The sequence below is a fragment of the Hemitrygon akajei genome, chromosome 3 (genome assembly GCF_048418815.1).
Source record: "Hemitrygon akajei chromosome 3, sHemAka1.3, whole genome shotgun sequence".
In the NCBI taxonomy this organism is placed as follows: domain Eukaryota; kingdom Metazoa; phylum Chordata; class Chondrichthyes; order Myliobatiformes; family Dasyatidae; genus Hemitrygon; species Hemitrygon akajei.
The window spans coordinates 196350483-196376051 of NC_133126.1; the positions used below are offsets into that span (position 1 = coordinate 196350483).

Consider the following 25569-nt stretch of genomic DNA (forward strand, 5'->3'; position numbering starts at 1 on the left):
CTTGGCTTTTCAGAATGCCTTTGACAAGGTGCTCAGCAGGATAAGAGCCTTGAAATTAGAAGTAAGTTAATTATGTGGGTGGAACATTGGCTGATCGGTAGAGAACAGAGAATATGAATAAAGCGATCCGATTCTGGCTGGCTGTCGGTTACCAGTGGTGTTCCACAGGGGTCGGTGTTGGAACCTCTGCTTTTCTCGATGAATATCAGTGATCTGGACTATGCGATGAACGGATTTTTGTCTGAATTTGCCGATGATACAATGGTAGGTGGAGGAGCGGGCAGTGTTGAGGGAAAAGAGAGCCTGTAGAGAGGGTTAGAATGTTTAGGCAATGGCAAAGAAGTGGCAAATGAAATGAAATGTGGAAAATGTATGGTGGAAGAAATAAACGAACAGATCGTTATTAAAATGGGGTTATAATTCAGAATGTAGAAATGCAAAGGGACTTGTGAGTCCTTGTGCAGAATAGCCTAAAGATCTAGGTTGTGACTGTGGTAATAAAAAAACATGAATGCAATGAAGGCATTCATTTATAGATGTAACGTATATAACAGCAGTGGTGTGATGCTGAGGCTCTATAAGGCACTCGTGAGATCGCACTTGGACTATTGAGTGCAGTTTTGACCTCCTTATTTTAGAAATGGTATACTGACATTGGAGATCGTTCAGGGAAGATTGACGAGAATGATTCCAGGAATGAACGTGTTACCATATGAAGGAATTCTGGCAGTTCTTGGGATGTATTCTTTAGAGTTCTGGGGAATGAAGGAAATATGTCAAATAAATCTTCCTATCGTTAAAAGATCTGAACAGATTAGATATACAAAGCTATTTTCCATGGAAGGGGAGTGTAGGACAAGAGGGCAAGGGTTGAAAGATCTCCAGTTAGAACAGAAATGCGGATATGACTTTAGTCAGAGGGTGGTGTACCTTTGGAATTTGGAGGCCAATTTATTGTGTGCACCTAAGTCAGAGATAGATAGGTTCGTGTTTACCCAGCACATCAACCGGTACGGGCAGAAGACAGGGGAGTGGGGATGAACGAAAAACTTGGATCAGCCCGTGATTGAACGGTAGTGTAGGCTCGATGGGCCGAATGGCCTATTTCTGCTACTATATCGTATGGCCTTATGGTCTTATAAAAGATAGTCCCAGAATCTACACAGTGTCTCAACAAATATACAGGAGATCGGATCGTAAGCAAAAGAGATAGTAGACGACTCCAACAGAGACATCAACATATCTGGTCTCAAAATATTTGACCCCAGTTCTTTGCAGAAACTGGACCATGATATCCTGGAAAAGAAAATCTCATTCTGCGAACACATGTTTTGGAAACGAAGTGCTTAGAAAGGAGAATTATGTTTTTACAAGGGACGGGGAAGGTAGTGGTAGAGTTAATACAGGCGTAGGAACCGGTAGGTGTATAAAAATATATCGGTAGATGGTTTGTATCCAGAGATTATGGCATAGAGATCGAAATCGTGAAAGAGAAGGGAGGTTTTAAAAATAGACAATGTGTATTTAAAGGCAGAGTGGGAGTTCGAAGCAAAGGCAATTACATTAATATGCCCAACTTCGGAGTGTGCGTTGAAGTTTTTCTTTTCCCGCCCTGTCCTTAAATTATTTCTCACTTTGCCTCAATCTTCCATCCTGCCCTTTAATTCGTACTAATGCTAACAACTCATCTCATTTTTCACTACACATACAAATGCATGTGTGCTGTTTCATGCACCTATTTGCCTATTTGCCTCCGACTTCTACCGACTTCCAGGGCTATTTTGACAATACCTCTTCCTAAACTGTCTCAAGTTTCCCTTTACTCTGTTCCTTCGTCTACAATGCATGTGTTCCAGGATGAGGATTTCCTTACTATTCCTCCCTCTGGTTCTCCTCAACAGTCGATTACATTCAACTGGTGCTCCTACTACATTAATTTCTGTCATGGTCCATTCTGCTCTCTGACCATATTCCTTCTTCATCAGTTTTTTTTTACCATTTCCATCTATCACCTCCCAGGATGTATTTCATCCACTCCTACACCAACCTAGCTTCACCTATAAGTAGATACGTTATACTCCATCTCCTCCACACATATCGCACACATTTTGTATCGGGTTTCTTCCCTTCACTTTTCATTCCTGATGAATGTTCCTGGTCGAAACGTCCACTGTTTATCTATTTGCTTAGATGGTGTCCCAGTTGCTGAGTTCATTCTTCTTTTTGTGTGAGTTGTTCTGGAATTTCATATCAGTAGTATCTCTTGTGTTTTTTAATCATAAGAGTAAAATACAGCACTCCCAGCAATCATAAAGGGCACAGGTGAATATAATGACCTGTGTTGCCCTCTTCTCAAAAAGAGGAAATGCAGCGAGGATTCACCAGAAATGCCCTGAGAAGACCGATTTACTGCAGTAGAAAAGATTGAAACGATAAGGTCCAGATTTTCCGGTGTTGAAGGGAATCTAAGATGTTCTTAATTAAACGTACACAATTAGAATGTAAGCAGAGGAGTCTCACCTGCCTGAGGTGTCTAGAACAACAACTCAAAACTGAGATCAGGAGACATTTAATGACAAAAACGGTAATAATTTTTGGGAGTGTTTTTTCACCATGCAAAACAAAGGTTTATGAATTTCCCGATGTTAATGTAAATAACCAACATCGGGGTCGTGTATGAAAATGTGCTTCTGCAGAGCGACATTCATAATAAGTTACGAAGAGCAGTGTATCTAAAGACCAACAAGCACTGAGAGAATAGAAGCTCTTGATAAAAGAGAAGAAAGATGTTCGGTAAAAGCACTGGGGAAAAGATTTTTGGATCGATTGGTGTTTACCTCAGGTTGTGAAAAGGACAGCAGTTTTGACATATTGTTTCAAAAGTAAAAGACTGAAAATGTTAGACTGAATAAGGGAACTGAAAACATGGGACAACTCAGCGAGAGCGAGGAAGCAAACTGGGATATTACTTTTTCTAACACAATTCGTTTTGAGAAAAGCTAACGTACGCTTTGTGAAACAACATTATGACAAATAACGTATGCACAATTTCACAGTTTCAATTTGTATTCATGAAATGGAAATAGATCGACAAATGTATTTGAAATATTCGGGATCTAACCCTAAAGGCAGGTAAATAAGAAGAGGTGGATATAACGCATTAGATTTTCCTTGTAGAGTAGAAGGTCGAGGGTGCACCTTTGTGGGACACCAGTGTTGAGTAAAATCGCGGGAGAGCTGTTGCTGTATCTCAGGCATCTTCCGTGTTTAACATAGGATTATTGTTGTACTTCCTTGTCATGATTGTCTGATAAATTATTTATTTTCAGACTGGTGCGTTGTGTGAATTCACCAGGATGTCTGGACCCAGCTATTGAAGCAACAGACGGGAGATGATGGTATCCGAATTAGCTGTTGACTAAAACCTGTTGCATTTTGGGAACAAAGAGACAAACACGTTTAAGTTGAAAGTGAAAAAAAGAGAATCGGTTCAAATGAGAATAATACCGAGAACAATGTCACAACCACGGATTCGGCAGCGCAGCAGATACGGCAAATCCACTCGTGAATATGGACGTGTCAGCTAATTACTATTTCATTATGACTCCATTCCTTCCGTCGTCGTATTTCTCAAGTCCTTGGACACAGCACAGTAACGCTTCGCTCCTTGTTTGCTTTCATCCTTGCCTGAGAAAATGGACTGTGGAGTCCACTGACTCTGCATTTGTTTTATTTTTAGTTGTTCTTTTCAGCCGTATTGTAGGCTTCGTTTTCCATTCGAGAGCTTATTTATTGCTCTGTTTGGCCTAATGTTTATTCTTTTCTTGTCCCTCTAACACTGTTCATATTAAAGTCTCTGAAATATCGACTCGCTTCAGTGTCTCTCACTCTTCACCTGGGCCAATTCCAAACCTGGTGACAAACATAAGTTGCATAGAGACCTTGCAAATTGATCTTTGAACCGTATAATCTGTTCAGGTTAGCCACGCTACTTCACAACCCTGATGGCTGCAGGATCTGAACTCGTTGCCATGCAACCTAAAGTTTCTATAGCTTCTCTCCGATGGTAGTAGCCGGAATAAAATTGTTATGGATGGTAGGGTACTTTGGTGATAGCTGTTTTCTTCTTCAAATACCTAATGTACATGCACTCAGTTGTGGAGAGGTACTTCCTGTGTTTGAATGGGCATAATATACTGTTTTTGTAACATTCTGTCTTTAACATTCTTGCCTTATTGTCGGTTTCTGCAATTGTAAATTCATTAAAAAATATTTAATTTTTCCTGATGAGAGCGGGTGGTTAATGAATTAATTAACAATCAGGTGTCATTTATTGGAAGCCTGAAAGCTTCGTACTCTCGGGGTTCCTTCTTATTTAATTGGAAAGTGGATACAACCTGCTGGGAGTGCAAATTTGCAGTCTTCTATTAGATATAATTTTATTCTTCATTGAAATTCCCCAGGTGTCATATGTACTTATGTTAATACACATAGCTGAATCTTTAAACCGCTCAGGGAGAACTTCAGATCTTGTTGGAGACAATATAAATCCATGATTTTCTGCGACCGTGACAGATCCCTGCAACAGAGCAATGTCTACGTTTCTGTTTTACGTGTTACTCGCCGCTATGCCAGAAATGCATGGGATCGTCTGCAGGCGTCGTGCAAAGAACAGTTTGCCTGATTTAGCAAAGGAAGGTGATATCATCCTTGGCGGGATATTCACCATACATCTGGATCCGATTCACGACTTCCATACATTTATGTTAACACCGAAGAGTACTGGGTGCAAAAGGTGAGTTAACTCTTGGAGACCAGCACTTTGACAACATTCCGTCCATAAGAAATCGTTTTTACCCATTGAGTATATGTTTCAAATGGAGAGGTAATAATGAGCAAAGAATCTTTTGTACCGTTCTCATTGTCCTTTATTGCTGCTCGGCGGCGTAGTTGAATAGTAATTTTATCATGGTACATCAACGGGAAATAATTGAGTTATTGCTTTCTTCCGTCGTCAGAAATATAAGTATTAGTTATTCAACACTTGCTGCTGCGAGATCATGGCACAAAGATTTCGGCTTTAAAGGGAATAGTATCCGCCACTTTTCTTCATCATATGGTTGTAGTGAACAATATAATTGTGTCTGCCTATCAGCTCAGAGATCTTATTAAAAAACGTTTGGCGGTGCACCTTCTCTGAAGAACCTGCTTGATGCTCGTTTAAGAATTATGTGGTTACATAAAACAGTGTGACTATTAAAATCTAATTGTCCTGGCCTGCTCTGCACTGGTTGTCCACTCTGATGGTACATTTCTTGTGCTGAGTATTCTATAAAACATGTTAAGTATTTCATGAGAGAGCTTTAATCAGTGGAGATGGCAAACGCTAGAGTCAGCAGTTAATACAAATGGACTGAACACAGAACATAGAATAGTAAGCACAATACAGGCCCTTCGGCCCACAATGACATGCCGGCTTTTAAAACCTGCCACCCCTATAACCCTCGCCCTAACTTAAATTCCTCCATTTACCTGTATAGTAGCCTTTTAAATTTCATTAGTGTATCTGCCTCCACCACTGACTCAGGCAGTACATTGCACGCACCAACCACTCTCTGAGTAAAAATCCTTCCTCTAATACCCTCCTCGAACTTCCCACCCCTTACCTTAAAGCAATGTCCTCTTGCATTGAGCAGTGGTGCCCTGGGGAAGAGGCGCTGGCTGTCCACTCTATCCGTTCCTCTTAATATCTTGTATACCTCTATCAGGTCTCCTCTCATCCTCCTTCTCTCCAAAGATTAAAGCCCTAGCTCTCTTAATCTCTGATCATAATACATACTCCCTAAACTTAGGCAGCACCACGGTAAATCTGCTCTGTACCTTTTCCAATGATTCCACATACTTCCTACAGTGAGGCGACCAGAATTGGACACAGTACTCCAAGAATGGCCTAACTGGAGATTTATAGAGCTGCATCATTACCTCGCGACTCTTAAACTCTATCCCTCGACTTATGAAAGCTAACACCTCATAAGCTTTCTTAACTATCCTATCTACTTGTGAGGCAATTTTCAGGGATCGGTGGACATGTACCCCGAGATCCCTCTGCTCCTCCACACTAGCAAGTATCCTGCCATTTACTTTGTACTCTGCCTTGGAGTTTGTTCTTCCAAAGTGTACCATCTTACACTTCTCTGGGTTGAACTCCATCCGCCACTTCACCACCCACATCGGCACCCTATCAATGCCTCTCTAAATCTTCGACAATCCTTGCACTATCCACAACACCAGCAACGTTGCTGTCGTCTGCAATCTTGCCAACCCACCCTTCTACCCACGCATCAAAGTCGTTAGTAAAAATCAGGAAAAGTAGAGGTCCCAGACCAATCCTTGTAGGACACCTCGAGACACAACCCTCCAATCCGAATGTACTCCCTCCACCACGAACCTCTGCTTTCTGCAGGCAAGCCAATTCTGAATATATTTGCCAAACTTCCCTGGACCCAATGCCTTCTGTTTTTCTGTATAAGTCTACCATTTGGAACCTTATCAAATGCCTTACTAAATTCCATGTAGATTACATCCACTGCACTACCGTCATCTATTTGCTTGGTCACCTCCTCAAAGAAGTCTATCAGGTTTGCTAGACACGGTCTACCCTTCGCAAAGCCATGCTGACTGTCCCAGATCAGATCAATGCCCATAGATTGCATCTGAAGCATCTTTTCCATCAGCCTTCCCACCACAGACGTAAGGTTCACTGTCTATAATTACCCGGACAATCCCAACTACATTTTCTGAACACGGGGACAATATTTGCCTCCCATCAGTCCTCCGGTACCATTCTCGTGGACAACGAGGACATGAAGATCCTAGCCAGAGGCTCAACGATCTTTTCCCTCGCCTCCTGGAGCATCCCGGGGAATATTCCGTCAGGACCCGGGGATTTATCCGTCCTAATGTATTTTGAAAACTCCAACACCTCTTCTCTCTTAATATCAATGTGCTCCGGAAATTCAACCTCACTTATATTGTCCTCCCCGTCATCAGGTCCCCTGTCATTTGTGAATACCGAAGAAAAGTATTCATTGAGGATCACGCTCACTTCCACAGCCTCCAGGCACATCTCCCCACTTTTATCACTAATTGGTCCTACATTCACTGTTAAAGGAACTCCGCGGGTCAGGTAAGATCTCGTGGAACGAAATCAGATGGTAATGTTTGGGATCAACACCCTCACGAAGACCACATACTGCCTCACCAGCTGGGTTCCACTAGCAGTTCGTATATTTTTATCTTTCTTTAAAATGACACTGTCATTCATCAAGATATCAGGGAGAGGTTTCATAGCATGATTTCGACTCTGACGTGCAAACACAATTGCAACGATTTTATTCAGGGATGCGTCATTTTAAAGTATAGCAAAGACCAATGTTCTGTGCCCATCCTCCGAGACAAAAACCGCTTATCATGAAAGATTATATGATCTTCGTTTGTTACACCTACTCAATTGTGTATAATTCTGAAATAATTTATCACCACTTGGTGTTGTCAAAGTACGCTTCTTATTAGATTGATATTTGTGTCATCATGATAAATTCTGTAAACATTATTTCATTAAAATTTGCATTGGCTTAGTACCAGGGAAAACAAGAGCAAAATGCATTATGTTGTGTTACAGTAATCGAGAAAATACAGGGCACATAGGCAAGGCAATGAAGTGCAAGCCCATAACAGGGTAGATTATGAGGTTAGGTCTCCATCTTCTTGTAACAAAGGAACATATATTATTTTTATAATAATAAAAACGTGCCACATTGTACGTGTTGATGCGGATAGGATGTTTCCTATGGTGGAACTATCTACGACCAGACGACACAGCTTTAAAATAGAGGGACATCCAGTAAAATGGAGTTGAGGAGGAATAGTAGTATTAGTATATGAGAGTGGTGAATCTGTGGGGCCAAATATCTGTGTATACTTAAGGGAGAGGTTCATTGAATTTTGATTAGTCAGTGCTTGAGTGGATACGGATTCGAGGGAGTGGAAAACAGCAAAGGCAGGAGATTGGGTTTGAGAGAAAAATGGATCAGCCATGATGAAATGGCAAAGTAGACTCGATAGACCAAGCGGCCTAGATCTGCTCCTATATCATAGAGTCTTATGGTCTTATTGTGTTCTCATTCTTATTATTTCCGGCGCAATAGGATGGGAATGAAGCAAGAATGTCTCCGTGTGCGGAGTTATGCTGATGTTTTCTGCCTTAATGAGGCAGAAAGAAGGGCAGAAATGGAGGGCAGTCTGGTTTCCATGATGAGCTGAGCACTATCCACAATTTTCTGCAATGTCTTGTGTTGCCGAACAGAGCATTTGTTATTCCAAACTGTGACGCATCTGAGTAAGGGAGAAGCAGTTGTCCTGCTGAAGGGCCTCAGCCCAGAACGTCGACTGTACTTTTTTGATAGATGTTCCAGGGACTGCAGAATTCCTCAATTATTTTCTATGAGTTTCATCGGATTAGGATGGTTTCTATGTTGCATCGTTAAAAAAGGGCACTTGTCAGAGGGAACATTCATAATTATGTCACTTTCTCAGTATTGTTATAATGTTGTTCTACCTTCCACCTTGATTGGCAAAAAACCTATATAATGTTCGAAGCCACAGCATTATAAATCACAGAGGCTGGCAACTGGTCCTACCAGCCAACTGGTCAATGCCGACCGCATGCCTGTTGATACTCTGAATGTATTGTTCTATTACTTGCCAAATTGCTTTTCAAGCATAGTAATTGCATTCGTGCAATGAAAATGCACAATTACAGTTGAAAGGACGGTTTATCTATAATGAACATTGATATTCATTGAAATTGGTGTTTACCTGTCCTGGATTTTAATATTCGACATTGTTTTTAAAGTGAATAGTGAGCTACTCTAATGGGGTTTTACTATTTAAAGACGAGTTATTACGCGTATCCGATTCCTTATGTTGTGACTAAAACTCCAGTCTGATAATATTTGTAGTATTTCATTCATCTCGGGTTTTCCGATGATGGATACACAGGATTTGGAAATGGTGCAAAAAATGTTTACCAAGATAATGCCTGCATTATAGGGCATTTGCTGTTAGGAAAGGTTGTACGAACTTGGCTCGATTTCTCAGGTATATTGACGTTGATAGGAAGGAAGATTATAAAATTATGAGAAACATTCATAGACGAGACAAACAACAAAATTGTCCAAAGACTCAAATATCTAATACCAGGGCAGCGAGGTGAGAGGAGCTATGCTGAAAGTAGATGACCGGATATTATTTATTTAATTATGTATTTATTATTAGGAAGTTGGCGGGTCCCTGGAATACGCTGCCAGGAGTGGTGGAAGCAAATAAATAACGATATGTAGGATTTCAAAGGTACATAATGCGGGTGGTATGGATAGGGACATTGTTTAAGCAGATATGATTCCTACAATTCGCATATAACTACTGTTGTAATTAGTTCGGCACATCATCAATAGTTGTTGATCTTCTTCCTGAACTAAATTGTTCAACTGTCTTCGCATATTAACATTTCAAAAAATCACATGGCAAAGTAAATTTATATGATGATTTATTATGTGTGCTTCCATACGCAGTTTAAATGTTTGTTCCATATGCATTGCATTCGACGCCACCGGAAAATAAATTCTCTGAAGGAAGCTTCCGACTACTCTCCATCAATAAACTGACAGAGCGACCGCAGAACATCGTATTGCCTGAGCACAATCCGTCCTCGTTATGCAGACTGGGGACAGTGTAGAAGCTACAAATCTTGAGTAGGACACAAAGTTCTGGAAGTTTCAGAGGCTAAGGCAACAATTTGGCAGTAGAATAAACATAGAAAGAATGAAATCCTACACCGCAATACAAGCCCTTCTGTTGACAATGTTGTGCTGAACATGTATTTACTCTAGAAATTACATCGGGTGAACCATAGCTCCATGTACGCATCCAGGAGCCACTTAAAAGCCGCCATTGTATCTAACTCCTCATGCAGTCGCTGGCAGCCCATTCCACGCACTGACTACTCTCTGAGTAAAACACGTACTCCTGACCTTCCCTCTGTACCTGTTTTCAAGCACCTTAAAACTGTGCCCTCTCGTGTTAGTCATTTCTGGCCTGGGAAAATGCCTCTGACTATCCACAGAATCAATGCCCCTCGTTAGCCTATTCAACAATATCAGGTCACGTCTCATCCTCTGTTACTCCAAGGAGAAAAGGCTTAGTGAACTCAATCTATTCTGGTAAAGCGTGATCTCCAATTCAGGGATCATCCTTGTAAACGTCCTGCACACCTTTTTCTATATGTTCCACATTCCTTTTGTAGTGAGGAACCGGAACTAGGCACAGTTTTCCAAGCATGGTCTGATTAAGGTTATTTACAGTTGTAACATTACCTCATTGCCTCTTGTTTCGTGGATGATGAAGGCCAATTCATAGTATGCCATCTTAAGTACATAGTCAACCTGCACAGCAGTTTTGAGTGTCCTACAGACATGGACCCCAAGATTCCTCTCATTCTCCACACTGCCAAGAGTCTTACCATTAATTTTGATCTACAAAAATGAACCACATCACACTTAATTCGGTTGAACTCCGTCTTCCACTTCTCAGCCCATTTCGGCACGCTATCGATGTTCCACTGTAACATCTGTCAGCCATCCACACTATCACAACACCCCCAAACTTTATGTCATCACCAAATTTACTAAGCCATCCGCCCACTTCCGCTTTACGGTCAGCTATAAAATCACGAAGAGATGGGGGTCTCGGAACAGATCCCTGAGACACAGCACAGCTCACCGACCTCCATTCAGAGTATGACCCGTCTACAACCACTACTTGCCTTCTGTGAGCAAGGCAATTCTGGATCCACCAAGCAAGTTACTCTTGTACCTCATGCTTCCTCGATTTCTCAATAAGTCTTGCATGGGGGACCTTATCAGATGCCTTACTGAAATTCATTTATTCTATATATGTTGCTAAATATGTTTAGTCACATCAATAAAAAAGTTAATCATGCTCGTAAGGCACGACCTGCCTTTGACCTGCCTATTCCTCATCATATTATGCTTCTATAAATCCGGCCTTTCAGGATCCTCTCCATCAACTTACCAAATACTGAAGTAAGACTCACTGGTCTATTATTTCCGGGACTATTTCTCCTTCCTTTCGTGAATAAGGCAACAACATCTGCACCTTTCCAATCCTCCGGAAACTTTTCCTGTGGGCATTGATGATGCATAGATCATTTGCAGAAGCTCAGCAATATCCACGCCAGCTTCCCACAGTAGGCTGGGGTATACTTCGTCCGGTCCTGATGATTTAACCATCTTGATGCTTTCCAAAAGCTCTAGCATATCTTCTTTTTAAATACGTATATTTTCAAGCTTTTCAGTCCCTTTTAAGTCATGCCGACAAACGTTAAGTTCCTTTTCGTAGTGAATACTGAAGCCAAGAATTCATTATGTACCTCCGCTATCTTCCCAGGTTCCAGACAAAATTTTGTGCAGCCATATTTGATTGGCCCTATTCGCTCTTATCCTCTTTCTCAAGTTCAGTCTCTCCTCTTGTAGGCTTATCTACATATTGTGTCAGGAAACCGTGCTAAACCCATCTAAATTGTTCTACCCCGTCTAAGGATCTTGCTCTAGGGTGATGAAAATCAATATTAAGGAAATTAAAATCTCCCACCACAACAAGCCGGTTATTATTGTTCCATTATTGCTTGATGGCCCCATTACTATTGGGTGGTCTATAAAAAATACCAATAGAGTTATTGACCTCGTCCTTTCCTTTTATTCCACTCACAGAGACTCAATAGACAATCCCTCCATTACTTTCTCCTTTCCTGCAGACGTGACGCTACCACTGATCAGTAGTGCCACGCTCCCACCTGTTTTGCCTCCCACCCTGTCCTTTCTGAAACATCTAAACCTTGGCACTCCAAGCAACATTCCAGCCCCAGAACCATCCAAGTTGCTGTAAAGGCCACAACATCATCATACCCTCAAGTACTGATCAGTCTGAGCATATCCCTTCTCTATGAGCTGCCTTTCCTTCTTCTCACACTCTCTATAACCTTTCTCTTCCTCCGTCTCTCTAGGTCATTTCTCACAGCACAGCGATTCTTCTTGAAACTCCTCAAAACTCCCCGCAAGGATATCCATCAACTTCGGGTTCAAGTGCAACCCGTCCTTGTTGTATAGGTCACTCCTGCCCCAAAAGAGGTCCCAGTGAACCAGTAATCTGAATCCCTGCCTCATGCTCCAATCCCTCAGCGACGCATTTCTTCTCGACCTCACTCTATTATCTAACTCACTGTCGCGTGGCACAGGAAATAATCCCGAGAGTACCACCTTGGAGAGTCTGCTTCTCAACTTCCTTCCTAACTCCCTGTCATCTGTTTTCAGGACTCCTCCCTTTTCCTACGCACGTTGTTGTTACGAATATTTACTACGACTTCACTCTGTTCACCTCCACACTCCAGGATGTCGTGGACGCGATCAGAAGCATCCTGGACCCTCGCAGCTGGGAGGAAAACTCTTATCCGTTTTTTTTTCCTGCGTCCACAGAATCACCTATCTGGCTGCCTAACTATAGAGTTTCCTATTATTGCTGCATCATCTTCCTTTCCCTTGCATTTAGAGCTGCAGGGCTAGATATTGTCCCAAAGGTTCGTCCACTGTTGCTTCCCCCAGGTAGATAACCCCTCCCCCCCCACAGCAGTATTCAAACATGAGTACTTATTGTTAAGGGGACAGCCAAAGGGGTACATTCCAATATCTGACTCTTGTCCTTCCCTTTCCTGACTGTTACCCACCTATCTGTCTCCCAAGGCTCCAGTGTCATTACTCTATTACTTCCTCACTTCATCTGACCAGGAGAACGTCATGGAAATTCCTTTCCATTTTTCTAACTCGATCGCAAAGGAGCTGCAGCTCGGCGTAGCTGGTGAAGATGTGACCATCAGGGAGGCTGGGAGTCTCCCTGTGATCCCACGTCGAACATCTAGCACAGAGCACCGGCCTCACAGACATACTTCCTATTGCTATTCTTCACAAGTAACTTACGTCGCTTCGATCCGTTATCGCGAATAAAGATCCCCTTCATGAGAATTGTTGAGGCTGCTAGGCTCCCGCTCTTAGAAACTGCGGTGCTGCACGCGTCCTTACCAGTCTTGTTAAAATATCTCACTCAAAACGAGCTGTTGACTTCCCACTCTAGACACATCCCAACCTGTTAGTTATTCCAACATTGTTTTCGTGCTTTATTGTTCCCGTTGTCTGCTTAATTCTGAGTTGAACTGTGAGATGCGATCCCTCCCGTTTACTTGGAGATAAGATGTGTTTGTTAGCTTGAGCTGGTCGATACACAGTGTGCGTCCCGAGCCGAGCTCAGGGCTGAGAACACTATTTTTCAACAATAAGAAAACATTGGCATTTAAATATTGACATGATTTATGATTACATCTGGAATATACATACTTTTTATCACCTTATCATACGTTTATCCTACAGTTTTGATTTTGAGAGCTTCCGACTGGCACAAACAATGATTTTTGCCATTGAAGAAATAAACCGGAATGAGAATCTCCTCCCGGAAATCACACTCGGATATTCAATCCACGACGACTGCTCTTCCACTGCGAAGGCCTCGAAAGCAGCGCTGGCTCTGATCACCGGAGAAGAGGACTCAGTTGAATCCCTTAAATGTAGAGGTTCATCCAACGTCGCTGCTATTGTTGGATGCGATATGTCGACAAACTCGATCGTAACAGCAAGGACATTGGGTCCCTTCGGGATTCCGCAGGTAATATGTGAAATATATGACTGTATTTTTAGTATGGCGGTACATTTCCTTATTAAGAGCGTCACAAGGCATACACTTGCCATGTGAGAACTGCGTTGAAATAGGGATGAGCCTTAATTTTAGATGCTCACACAAATTAAAGTTATTTCATGTATTAAGTTTAAATATAATTTTAATAGTAGATGTGATATTTTATAGCATTGATACCTTAAGGTTGTAATAGCCCATAGAGGTTGTGAGGGTAAGCTCACATTATCTATTAAATACACCCAATAGCATGAGGGTTATTGGCACCATAAAACCAGTGGCTTCGAGCATATGGGGCTCGTTAGCCGTGGTTGGAAGCTGAGCTAAGAGATAACAAACTGAGATCTGAAACCGTCGCTGCCTTGTGAATAGACCCTCTCATAGGAAAGACATATCTTGAACTGGAGTCCTTAAGACGTCCTATGTGGCGTTCAACGCTGAATGGCACCTCCCGCGCTGTCGTTGATGCGAAACGGTATCGACCTCTGCCGTTCTTTTGAATTCATCAGATTCGTGGAAATGGAAGCCTGCCGCATGAGCAAACACTGATTTTGTATATTCTTATGCCTTGTGTACAGGCTTGTGTATCAAATAGATAGTTGGGACGGAATATCAATACTCGACCCCGACGAGGGCCTCATATATCTATCAGCGCGTTATTTGTCATTCACAGTAATAAATTGTGTAAATAAAACACAAACCTTTGACTCGTTTTTTTCGATTTCGCTGTAATAGAATATTAACGACCGAGCAGAATGGTGTTTCGCTGAACTAATTTAACTATTAGTTCAGCGGCTAACTAAACTACTACTATTTGCATATGTGCTTTGTCCACACAACTCTATTTTGTGCACTTCTGAGCGCCCAAGACTCTCAAAAACGCATTGACCCAATTGCCTACAACACCATTCCTTGTCAACGATTGTAGGCACTCCCGTGTTCTGCATTAAAAAAATGCTACGCAAATCTATTTTTAACATAGCCCTTCAGAGCTTAAATGTATGCCATCTGGTATTAGAGGTTTTAATCTTGTAATATGTTTCTTACCGATGCAATAAGTAAGTATTTTGTGGCACATTGTAACTTATAGCTGCAATTACTGTTACATCTTTTGTATATTCGTGTTTTATATTCAGTATTAGAGTTATATAAAAACAAAATGATTCACTACGAAACGCGAACGGTATATTAGTCACTTACAGTTTGACATCTGATCTAGTTATTCATCTGTCTACTTTCTTCTTTGTAGGTTAGTTATTACTCCACCTGCTCCTGCCTCAGTGATAAGAGAGAATACCCCACTTTTTTCAGAACTATCCCAGGCGATCAGTACCAGTCCAAACTTCTCGCTGAACTAGTGATTACTTTTGGTTGGACATGGATTGGAACCATTAGAAGTAATAGCGATTATGGTAACTTTGGAATGCAGGGATTTGTGGAACATGTGAAAAAGTTAGGGGTTTGCATTGCCTACTCTGAGTCCTTTTACAGGACAGACCCGGCAGAGAAAAATCACCAACGTTGTACAGGTGATTAAACAGGCCTCTACTAAAGTCGTAGTGGCCTTTGTTGACGGTGGTGATATGCGAATTTTATTGAAAGAGATTTGGCGTCAAAATGTAACCGGTATACAATGGGTTGGAAGTGAGGCGTGGGTGACAAGAAACTTTCTTCCGCCTGCAGAAAGTGCAATTTATCTCACCGGGACAATTGGTCCGGCCACTCGAAGGACTGAGATAGATGACCTCAGAGATTATCTGCAAAACATCCATCCTTCAAACTTTCCAGGCAATGCTTTGGTGATGGAGTTTTGGGAAAATATATTCACCTGTTCTTTTAGCACATACAACGGGTCGAGATCGGAGAATTCTTCATCTCAATATCGGCAATGCACAGGGAAGGAACAGATGAAAAGGATAGCAAATAGCTATCTACCGGCGATCATGGACGGGAGTTCATACCACGTGTATACAGCGGTCTACTCCATTGCTCACGCACTCCACGACATGTTAACCTGTGTTGAAGGGGAAGGACCGTTTATCAACAACACATGCGCGCAACTTGCAAATTTCGAGCCTTGGCAGGTAGGTCTGTACTTAATTTGCCATCGTGAACATCTAACTGACAGCAGCAATAGTGTGCAATTAATATCTTTCGATTTTCATGTGCGGGTAATCAGACACTGAAAACAATTAGCAACGAAGTCAAAAACCATTATACTTAGTAGATGGCTCAGGTATATCGCATGCCAATCTGTTAAAAATGTTCAATAGACCAACTTAGCAATAGAAAAGTAAACTTCAACAAGAACAATGTGACTCACGCTTCGATTATTTGCCGAAGTTATTAGCTAAGGGATGTAATAAGGTCAGTGTACTGGTGCATATTTCCTGCTTTCCGTAAAGTACATCCTGTTGAACTTACTCCAGTGTATTAGCTGGTAGTTTTATACTCTTGATTGTTTTGGACATGTTAGATGAAAGGGAGAACGCTGGAAAGTAATGCTGAGATGATTAGCAAAAGAGAAGGCCGTATTAGCCGATGGGACATAAAGCTTAATTCTGTCTTCGATATCTGATATTTTCCTTCTTTCCGTAAGTAGATCCATCTGGAATTTATTTCTCGACATTGGTGACGGGGAGGCACATTCTAACTCAATATACATTAAAGAAAGCTGCACTCCTTCGGTTTTGCAGTGGCGTGGAGACCTAGACGTCGTTTATTTCTCTACCTTCGATCTACAGTCTACAGCTTTTTATTCAGTGGTTATATCTGGAGATGCACAGCAATTACATTTTTCCATAAACACCCGTCGCCCTCCGTACACACTCGTACGCTATACTACTGACCCGTATCTATCATCAATGCCGAAGAATAGATACTAGAAGAACTCACCGGGCTCAGGCACTATCTGTGAAGGTCTATAGACAGTCAATCCAATTCAACCATTATTTCAACCGTGCCTGATGAGTTCCTCAAGTACTTTTTTTCACTTTTTTCACATCAGAATTTTTACTGCAGTTCCGATTGTCGGCATTCTCTAATATTCGTCTCTTCTTTTGTGGTACTTACACTGCAGCACCTTTGAATCAGTTACTGGTTTGAATGTCATGATCCGTGTCACATACACGGAACCTTGTAAAATAAGAGAGCAGCAACAGAACATACTTGGAATCCATTTTGCTGTTAACAAAACAGTATTTCGTAACTACGTCATATAGTAACGTACACCAGGTAAATCAAGAGTTAACGGTGTTGGGCATATATAGGTCTAATCAGATAGATCCCCAAATTTCTTTAAGCTTAGGTGGTAAGTGATACAGTCTTACGATGGTGTAGTAAGGAAATTCAGGTCAGTTCACGGGGCTGAAGCAAGACAGAGAGAAATTTGTAATCTCAGTAAACAGATGTGGTCGATCCTCCTCGATGTACCACAGATCTTCTAAGTTAGCCAAACGTGACCAACATAAGAGCGCCATCTCACGGGATAAGGTACCAATCCAGGCAAGGGTTAGACACACCGGTAGACTGCACAGGATCGCTCTTACACGCACTGGTCGTCACGGATCGATTCCTCGTAATCGATGCTCAGCCCTACACCTGTGGGCACTTAAAAGTTCACTGGAAATTCCGCCACCAGCCTTCGTGCGTCTGCTTGTCCTGTGAAAGAGACAGTTACGCTCGCTTAAATACCGGTATGGTGCTGGGCACCAGCTTGTCCGTCATGTATCTTTCCTCTCTCTCTCTCTCTCTCTCTCTCTCTCTCTCTCTCTCTCTCTCTCTCTCTCTCTCTCTCTCTCTCTCTCTCTCTCTCTCTCTCTCTCTCTCTCTCTCTCTCTCTCTCTCTCTCTCTCTCTCTCTCTCTCTCTCTCTCTCTCTCTCACTCTCTCTCTCTCTCTGTTCCTCTCTCCAGTAAGCTGCTTGCGCTGGACGTCTCTCTTTCTCTTTCAGACATGATTCATCACGGCACAGTCCACAATAATAAAACTTAAGAATCCAGCACATCACCCTCCTTTCGGGAAAATTTTTGATCAAGAAGCAAAATTGTTTTCAGCCATAGAGTATGATTAACATGTAGCACATTTCAGAAGCGTATACAAAGATTAGTTTATACTAGTTTATATTTATTTCTTAAACGTCTCATCCAGACATAATATTGTCTTTATCTTTCACATGTTTTGTTACAAAAAAGTCAAATTCCTGAAAAACCAGATCCTGTTGTTTTCAAAATGGCGTTTGATGAAACATTTTATCTTTTCCACTTCAAAACAGAACACTTAACCATCACGTGATCAGCTTGCTTCCCAGTTCGCATAGGATCTTCAAGGACTGTTTAAACTTTACCCTCTATAGGTGCTAACTCCTGACCAAAGTTTCCTTGTAAAAAAGTTCCAAATAAGTGATTTCGCCCAACTCCAGAACCTTTGGTTCCGCAGGTTTTCATAGTAAACCCCTACAGATGGCCTCTCCAGGTCAAAACAATACTTCAATCCCTTACTCTCCAACACACAACCTTGAGGTTGTTTATCGTTAAATTCCAGAATATAGTTACACAAATCATTGTGCACTGTCTCAGCAGACAAATGTACTTTCAGCAAGGTCAAAGGTCTTGAATCCAATCCAGACTTCAATAACACCTTATTCAAAGGTTCAGTAACAACATCTTTCCCAGTACCTTCAGTAATTTTTTCCCCACCAGGTTTTGTCTCATCATCAGATTTTAGCACACTGTCCCATATAAGTGACTGAGAACCATCAATTTCCGTTGGCACCGGGGTTAACACCTCATTCACTGACACCAATCCATCTGACTCAAAAGGACTATATGGCGTTCCAACCAAATCGGACATCTCGGGCTTTAACGGAGTTTAAATAAAACATTCAGCATCCTGCAAATCTACAGATGTTTCAACAACCTGTACACCGGCAATTAGGACTGCCTCCTCTACCTCGCTTTCATCACTAGTCAGAGTTTGAGATTCCAATTCACCCTGATTATCTCAGCTACTCCCTTGGAAGTACTCATTCGGGGAGAAACTTAACCTTATGGGTTAAACAAACTCGTCTGCTAACTTAGCAGATGCTGAAAGGGTAGCAGCCTCTTTTCCCATCTAAATAAGTCCTTATTTCACCAGGGTCACAAACTTTCAGATTCTTCCATCAAAATTAATTATCTCAAGTTGTTAATTTCCTCATTCGCTCCTTTTGAGGTACAACAACGACTGAAGTACACAAGTTTCTCATAGGCAAACTCCACATACGTTTGGCTCCCAGACTTCCTCAAATCTCAAAAAAAAAATGTCTGTACGCCTCCGGAACCAACACGCAAAGCTTAAGCACAGCATCTTTCAGTATTTTATAATCAGTTGCCTCTTCAACTGTCAGAGTAGAATACGCTGCTGGGCTTCCCTTTAATTACAGTTTGTAACAAAACAGCTCACTATCTTCCGGCCACTTCCGATACTGGGGCACTTTTTCAAAATGCAGAAAGTACTTATCAACTCTTACTTCATCAAATGGAGGTGCCAACTTACTTTCTCTAAACCTATCACAAAGGTCTGGTATTTGATCTCTTTGCTGCCATTTCTCATTCTCGAACTCTCTCTGTCTCTCTGTTACTAATCTCTGTTTCCATGCCGCTCTAGCATCATGTTGCCTCTGCCTGTCGGATTCGTCAACCTCAAGCTGTTTTAGCTCAAACTCAAGCTCTCTTCACCTATCCTCAGCCCGCCTCTTGATGCTTTTCTACCTGAAGCTGAAGCTCAGCCTCAGTAGGTTTCCCTTCTGCGATCATTTCCAACACATCCTCATTAAACATTGCCTTGGCTATAAAATACTGTGTTATTAACGTCTGCATCTGGGCCTTCCTCTGGGCCTTCCTCGTTTTAGTGTTCACCTTAAGTTTTAACATTTGAGCGACTCCCAACAGCACGGCCCTCATAGGGTCATCCAATTCTTCAGGGGTTGGCTCTGACAGAAACCTACCAACCTCAACCTCCATTGATGCTGATTTCTGACTCAAGCAAATCAAAAGGCATTTTCCCTAATCGGATCGACCATTAATCAATCAATTAAGCCCCGAACAATTTTATAATGGCTCCAAACAATTTGTTCATATCCCGGACGAGCAAACCAATTTATGTCACCTACACGCAACACTGCGAAAGTATAAGGAGCAATAGAACACACCCGCAGTCTGGTTTTGCTGTTAAAAAAACACTATTTTATATAGTGATAGCAAGGTCATATAGTAACTTGCACCCAGTAAATCAAGAGCTAACAGTGTCAGGCATATATAAGTGTAAATATATAGATCCCCAAACTGCTTCAAGCTTAGGTGGTAAGTGATAACGACTTCGGATGGTGTGGTAAGGAAATTCAGGTCAGTCCACGCGATTGAAGTGAGAGAGAGAGAGATTTGTAATCCGAGTAAACAGGTGTCGTCGATCCTTCTCGATGTCCTATAAACCTTCTAATTTAGCTAAACTTGATCAACATAAGAGTGCCGTCTTCAAGTGATCATCTGCCAACCCAGGCAAAGGTTAGACGAATCGTTAAACTGCATAGCTTCGCCGTTACACACACTGATAGTCACGGACCGATTCCTTTTATCCTTTTAATCAGTCCTCAGCCCCATCCTTGTGAGCACTTAAAAGTTCACTGGCAATTCCGCCACCAGCCTTCGTGCATTTTTCGTGTGCGACAAAAGAGACAGTTAAGCTTGTTTAAGTGCCTGTGTGCTGAACATCAGCTGACCATCATATAGCTCCTGACCCTCTCTCTCTCTCTCTCTCTCTCTCTCTCTCTCTCTCTCTCTCTCTCTCTCTCTCACTCTCTCTCTCTCTCTCTCTCTCTCTCTCTCTCTCTTTCTCTCTCTCTCTCTCTCCCTCTCTCTCTGCAGCAAGCTGCTTGCGCTGTACGTCTCTATCTCTCTCTTAGACGCATGATTCTTAAAGGCACAGTCCATAATGAACAAAACTTAAGATTCCATCACAACCCAACGCATGGCAGAGTGATAAGCCTCGACTGCTTCCTTACCCTCTAGATGGTGAACTACCTCCGAACCGTGAATTTTACAGCGAAGAGTGGAGAAGCCGTACATTTTGATGAAAATGGTGACCCAGTGCCAAGATATGAATTTGTGAACTTACAAACGAATTTGAAAGGCAGCGTTGACATTGTAAGCGTCGGATATTATGATGGCTCCGCTCCGGTAGGGAATGCACTAACGCTGAATATCGGAGATATCAAGTGGAGCACTTCCGGAAATACGGTATGACATTTTTTAACCATGCATTTAAAGTAAGCGAAATGTAAGATCCGTGGGATATGGGTGGTATTATAGAAACAAATGTAACTTACCATGTTCTGGCTAACTCCAACGTAAACTGCAGACCGGGCAGCTCAGTTTGCTTTCTTAAGCGCTTAGACGAACAAGTGAAAATCTTATTTCAAGATCCGGGTCCGAGAGTACATGTTCAGTTCGGTTGGCCATTTAGATAGTACCGAACTAGGTGAAACAGTCCATGAGGCAAGTCGTTCGTCAATTCAAACGAGGTGCATGAACATTTCTGTTTTGAGGTATTCGTGAGTCTCCGGGATTCTCTGCCTCCGTAAACAGTGAGGACCACATAACGAGTTACATTTAATTAGGTGTCGAAAGAAATTGAGAGTGATGTGGAACTGTCACAAAATGGGAGGTGAGAAGGGCATAGAACAGTCACGTTCAGACGGAATATTGGGAAAGGCTCATGGCACCGAACAGCATAGCCTTATATCAGCATGTCCTTGCGTGTATTTGCATCCAATTTCACTTCCTACAGCAACATTTACTAATCTTAAAATAATGTTTCCTAACGCCAATTAGGCTTTCTAGCACCATAGACAAACAAGATATCGGCTCAACTAGTCTGTACTATACTTCTCTCTACTTCCATGGAGCTGAACCCGAGACATAGTCCTCGAACCTCCTACCAGGCATTACTTATTCAAAATTTCTATTAAATGTTGAAGTAAAAACTTCTATCCAACATTTCCACAGACAGCTCGTTCCACTCTTCGCCAATTTATTAGTGAAGAGCTTCCAGGTCATGCTCCTGTTAAACATTTCACCTTTCATCATCAACCCATGACTTTCCCTTCTAGTTTCAATACTATATGTGAGGCACGTACAAACACAAACAGTGGAAGCTACTACACATAAACGATGAAATCCTGATTTCTAAATCACGAATGGCTCGTCTCAAATAAGTGAATAAGAAGCAGTATCTTATCTCAATTCAATACATCTCCAAGTTAAGAGTGTAAACTATTCTATAATTCTATAACATTTCTCATATCCGAACTAAAAAAAAAAAACAGGTTTGGTTTAAACAACACAATTTGCAAGATTGTTAAATGTTGTTTACCAAAGAAAAATAGAAGATACAATCACACAAGTTAATAATCATATGAGCATAGGCCACATGGCATTTCGAGCATGTCCAAATATTCAGTCTCATCATGAATATATATATCTGAAGACAACTTATTCTGTGCCAATTCCCGTTCACCCTCAATTCCCATCGAACATCTAACTCATTCTATCCTAAATACGTTTCATGATCTGGCTTCTACGACATTCGGGAGCACCGAATCCAGAGATTTAACAACATATGAAACAAGAAAAAAAACTTTTGAAATAATCATCGTCATACTTCGTTACTGTTTCTTTTCGTGCAATACATTCAAACTGCACAAACGATCTCAATATCTTCCCGTTGACCTCGTATTTTTTTAATAATAGTGACATACACTGTTCTTCTAAATCATATAAGAACTGAGCCATACTTTCAATTATGCATTTTACATTGCATTAATCGAGAACATTCTCGACAATAATCGCTGATATCTGCATAGGATTAAAACAAAGGACACTGTAGCACAGAAACACTCTCTTCCAGCCATCTGGTCCGCGTCGAAACAGTAATTAACCTTCATTTAGACCACAGCCTTCAGAAACCAAAAACTAATCCATCCGTGCGTCTATCGAAATGACACTTAAATACCGATATTGATCACCCATCCAGCAATTGCATCGCTGACCACCCACTCCGTGAAAAATTTCCCCTCATGTTCCCCTTAAACATTCCATCCCTTGCGTTAAAGCATGACCTCTCGGTTTAGTCTCAGTCAAACTCAGTGGAATATGCTTGTTTGCATTTACCCTATCTACGCCGCTTCTCATCTTGCATGCACCCATCAAATCCCCCCACAAACCTCTATTTTCAATGAATAAAGTCCTGACCTATTGCAACTTGCCCTGCAACTCAGATCCTGAATTCCCATGAAGGACCTTGTAAATATCCTCTGTACTCAAAATTACTTACATCTTTACTGTAAACAGGTGTTTAAAACTGTAAACAATACTCCGATTGATGCTTCACTAACCGGGAAAGCAATTTTAACACACATCCCTGATCCTTCAATATATACGTTTATTTATGAAGACCAATGTACTAAAAGCCTTATTTGCGACCATATTTAAGCAGCGTTCAAGAAGTTGTGGATCTGTATTACCTGTGTCCTCTGTTATACTACACTCTTCCGTTCCGTACCAATCATGTTGTAAGTGGTTGTACAAAATACACATTACAGTAGCCTGCATTAAATTCCGTCGGCCATTTTCCGTCCATTTTTACATATGGTTCAGATAATTGGAAGATTTTACAGTTTGCAACGCTTCTGCCGTACACAGTCAACCGTGATACCTTTCGTATATTTGCTGATCAAGTTTACCACATAATTTTCCAGAACATTGATATAACGTTGCACATCGTAAGTTACAGACATCCATTCGGAGAGGTAACCATCTATTACCATCCTCGGGCATTTCTCGCGAAGCAAATAGAAATATAGAAAAAAAATGAAAACATATAGAAGCCTGCAGCATATTACAGGCCCTTCGACCCACAAAGTCTTGCTGAACGTGTCCCTACCTTAGAAATTACAAGGCTTACCTGTAGCCCTATATTTTTCTAAGCTCCATGTACCTATCCAAAATGTCCTTTAAAAGACCCTACCGTATCCGCCACCACCACCGTTGCCCGCAGCCCATTACACGCACTCACCACTCTCTGAGTAAAAAAAACTTACCCCTGACATCTCCTCTGTACCTATTCCCCAGCACCTTAAAGCTGAGTCTTCCTGTGGCAACCATTTCAGTCCTGAAAAAAACCCTCATTATCCACACGATCAATGTCTCTTGTTGTGGAACAAATCTCAGGAGCAGCAGGCAGATTAGATGAATAGATCAGACAGACTCAGAGAATCGTTTCAGGTTTTATGCCATGATATATTGCAGAGCTCACACTCCTAAAACGGAGCTCCGCAACGTGCTCAACAAAAGATTACATGCATGTTTATAGTCAAATTATACGTGCCACGAACAACGTTCGTACACAAATAGAACAGATACGTTTCACAACATGTTCTAGGCGATAATCCGAAGCAACAATCAGCTTAAAAGTTAGTCTGTCTGCCGTGTTAAGGCAGATTACGGAAAAATGAGTTCATAGGAAAACAAGTTGCAACATTCTTCTTAAAGTACAAGAAAGAATGGGAGTCAGTTACTTATAGCTAGGCACGGTTAGTTAGCTGACAATTTACTAAGGACTGACAGTACTGCCATCGTGGAATAATGTTTTACATTTTCTTGCACAGTTCCCTCCTTGTTGATCTTTAAATCAACACTCCTCAAATGGTATTTCCTCGTCTTCCTCGTAAGTGTAAGTGGGGGGGTCATTTCCATCGGGGAAATGTCTTTCATTCTCGTAGTACACCTCTTCACCCCACCAGGTTTCTTTGCTAAATTTCTCTCTTACCATTTGGGGTGACATAGGGACCTCAGGGCCAGACAAAACTTTCTTCATTAACGGACTACATCATAACCACAATGCTTCACATGCGCAACACTCTGAAAGACATATCATTTCCACTATTATTAATCCATGGGAGATCTAGCTTCCCCAGCAGAAAAAGAACAACCTTCTCTTGTTTCCCACCATTTCGTTCCTGAAGCAAAATTCTTAAACTGTTCCACTATCCTCCTAATTTCCTCAATCTTTCCACTTCTCTGTTGACTAAGGTCAGTTATGTTTTCAGTGGCATTTGGAATATATGTACAACATTCCTCTTCATTAAAACTAGCCTCTTTCTTTCCCTTCTTCCGTGATGTGTGATTGTGCATAATGTAATGCTACCGTCTCTCATGACTTTAACTTTGTACGGCGCAGACCTGGCGAACGAATAGTGATACGACACAATGATCTACCTTCGCTAAGCAGATCGGGGCAATGAGGCCGTAAAAGGGGGTCGGTGGTAGTCATCTATTGCGTGAATTTTTTGTTAATAATCAGTCACTATGTATATAACAGGAGGTGCAGGTTAGAATAGATTTATTTTCTATTCTCTCAATAACACTTGGTTCTTGGCTCTCAACGCCGTTCCTCTGTCTCAGTGAAGATGTCACTTGTTCAGTGCTTTCTTTCATCCTCGTCGTGGTGCAACTTGCACCTGGTGGCATTGATCCAGTTAGTTTTCTCCTTCTCCTTAACGGCTCCTCAGCAGCACTAGGTAGGTTTTGCTTCCTGCTGGGAGAGAAGGAATCTTTATTCATTCATCACACATATATACTATCTCCCGGCTTATACAGAT

The 25569-nt window shown here is 41.6% G+C and overlaps 1 protein-coding gene across 1 annotated transcript in view; it reads left to right on the top strand.

The window, feature by feature from the left end:
• The first annotated feature begins 4628 nt into the window (after window positions 1-4628).
• LOC140724651 (extracellular calcium-sensing receptor-like) overlaps window positions 4629-25569 on the top strand; it is a 28096-nt gene continuing 7155 nt past the window's right edge. The window contains exons 1-3 of the mRNA XM_073039076.1: window positions 4629-4795; window positions 13557-13848; window positions 20921-21148. Coding sequence (XP_072895177.1) covers window positions 4629-4795; window positions 13557-13848; window positions 20921-21148 — 687 coding nt within the window. The remainder of the gene's footprint in view (window positions 4796-13556; window positions 13849-20920; window positions 21149-25569) is intronic.